We start from the raw sequence: 1,844 nt of genomic DNA, 5'->3' as shown, positions 1-1,844 counted from the left end.
GAGACCACGTCGAGATGCACGGCCTTGGAGCTGAGGCAGACGAACACGGCGATGAAGGCCTTGTGGGCCTTGTGCCCTCGTCCCCGGCTCGTGCGGATGAGGATGGGGCCGGCGTAGTCCAAGCCGGTCCGGAAGAACGGGCGCGATGGTGTGACTCGTTCTCGAGGAAGATTTCCCATGGGCGGCTGCGGTGTGGCCGCTCGCCATCGCGTGCACGTGACGCACCGATGCAGCATCTGTTTGACTACGGTCCGACCTCGAGGGATCCAGAATCGAAGGCGGAGGAGCCCGAGAGTGAGCTGCACTCCCCCGTGCAGCGTTCGACGGTGGCAGGAGTCGATCAGTAATCGAGTGAGCCATGAAGATGGTGGGACGATCATTGGGTGCTTCTCATCGTGAGGTAGCAGAGCGTGCTTCAGGCGTCCTCTTGCTCGTAACACGCCGTGGTCATCCAAGAATGGATTTAAGTGCACCAGTGAGCTCCTCAGTGGTACAGTGCGGTTGAGGGAGACTGCGGTGACTTCGGCGGCGTAGTGCAACCCTTGCACCACGCGGAGCCACAGAAACAGTGCCTCATCTATCTCGTCAGGTTGAAGCGTGAGCGTCGTGCGGGCGACGGAGTGTCGCCAGCGAGAGCACCAGGCCGTGACTCTCAGTAGCCGGTGCAGGAATGAGAACCTGAGTAGCATGTCAGGCTCGACTTCAATCTTCTCAGTGGCGGCTTGCACCACGACTCGTTGTTCGGGCATCTGGTCTGCGAGTAGTTCGGAGTCCTCGTTCGGCCAGTGAGAGGGGTCCTCCTGGAGCCAGGCTGGACCCGTCCACCACAAGGGGTGGTGCAGTAGCTCACTTGGTGCGATCCCCCGGGAGGCGCAGTCGGCTGGATTGTCCCGCCCTGGGACGTGTCGCCATTGAGCGTCTGGAATCTGCGTCTGGATGTGAGCCACGCGGTTTGCGACGAAGGTCTTCCAGCGGGAAGAGTGCCCTCGGATCCACTGCAGTGTGGTCTTAGAGTCTGACCAGAGAAAGACAGGTGCTGTGGACAGACTTAAAGTGTTGCGATAGTGCTTTGCGAGATTCGAAAGTGACGCGGCGGCACACAGTTCGAGGCGCGCCAGTGTCACTTGCTTTACCGGTGCCACTTTGCTCTTGGCGACCAGGATGTGTACAGCCTGGAAGTTGTCTGAGGCGACGCGGAGGTACACGACGGCGGCATATCCTCGTTTGGATGCGTCGGCGAAGCCGTGTAGTTCCAAGTGCTGGTTCTCGGTGCCAGTGCCGAGCCAGCGATTCACGCGGAGGCCTTCGAGCAAAGGGAGTTCCTTGAAGAGGAGCTCCCAGCGGTGAGCGTCGGCGGAAGGGAGCGGTGTATCCCAATCCAGCTGCTGCAGCCATGCAGACTGAATCAAGATCTTGGCGCGGATTATGACCGGAGCGAGCCATTCCAGTGGGTCGAAGAGACGTGCGGTTTCCGCGAGGACGCGTCGTTTCGTGTACTGAGTGATCGTGCGCGGGTGTATCGCAAACGCGAAGCTGTCCTCGCTCGGGTACCAGAGGAGACCTAACGTAGTCTGACTTTTGTTCTACCAAGAGTGCGGTTCTTGGAACAGGCGGTGTTCCCGGGGAATGCCTTCTAAGGCTTCCTCGCAGTTGGACGACCACTTCCGAAGTGGAAACCCGCCCGCCATGCAAAGTTCGCGAAGTTCAGTTTGTAACGCGATCGCGCCGGGTATTGTGTCCGTCCCCGTCTGGACGTCGTCGACGTAACGGTCCTCGAGCAGTGCGACGGCGCCCTGCGGATATCGCGCTTTTTCGTCGTTGGCCAACTGAATGAGTGACCGGAT

General features: G+C 60.0%; 1 protein-coding gene across 1 annotated transcript; it reads right to left on the bottom strand.

The window, feature by feature from the left end:
- Positions 1 to 20: 20 nt before the first annotated feature.
- Positions 21 to 1,583, bottom strand: LOC112468018 (the record flags this gene model as incomplete). The annotated part of the gene is made up of 1 exon (XM_025037009.1): positions 21 to 1,583. A coding segment is annotated over one exon (1,563 nt), but the record flags the coding sequence as incomplete, so codon positions are not given.
- Between the last annotated feature and the right edge of the window lie 261 nt (positions 1,584 to 1,844).

This window comes from Temnothorax curvispinosus, unplaced genomic scaffold, assembly GCF_003070985.1.
Source record: "Temnothorax curvispinosus isolate PA1 unplaced genomic scaffold, ASM307098v1 QBEX01017995.1, whole genome shotgun sequence".
NCBI lineage: Eukaryota > Metazoa > Arthropoda > Insecta > Hymenoptera > Formicidae > Temnothorax > Temnothorax curvispinosus.
This window is presented reverse-complemented; position numbering and strand designations above follow the sequence as displayed.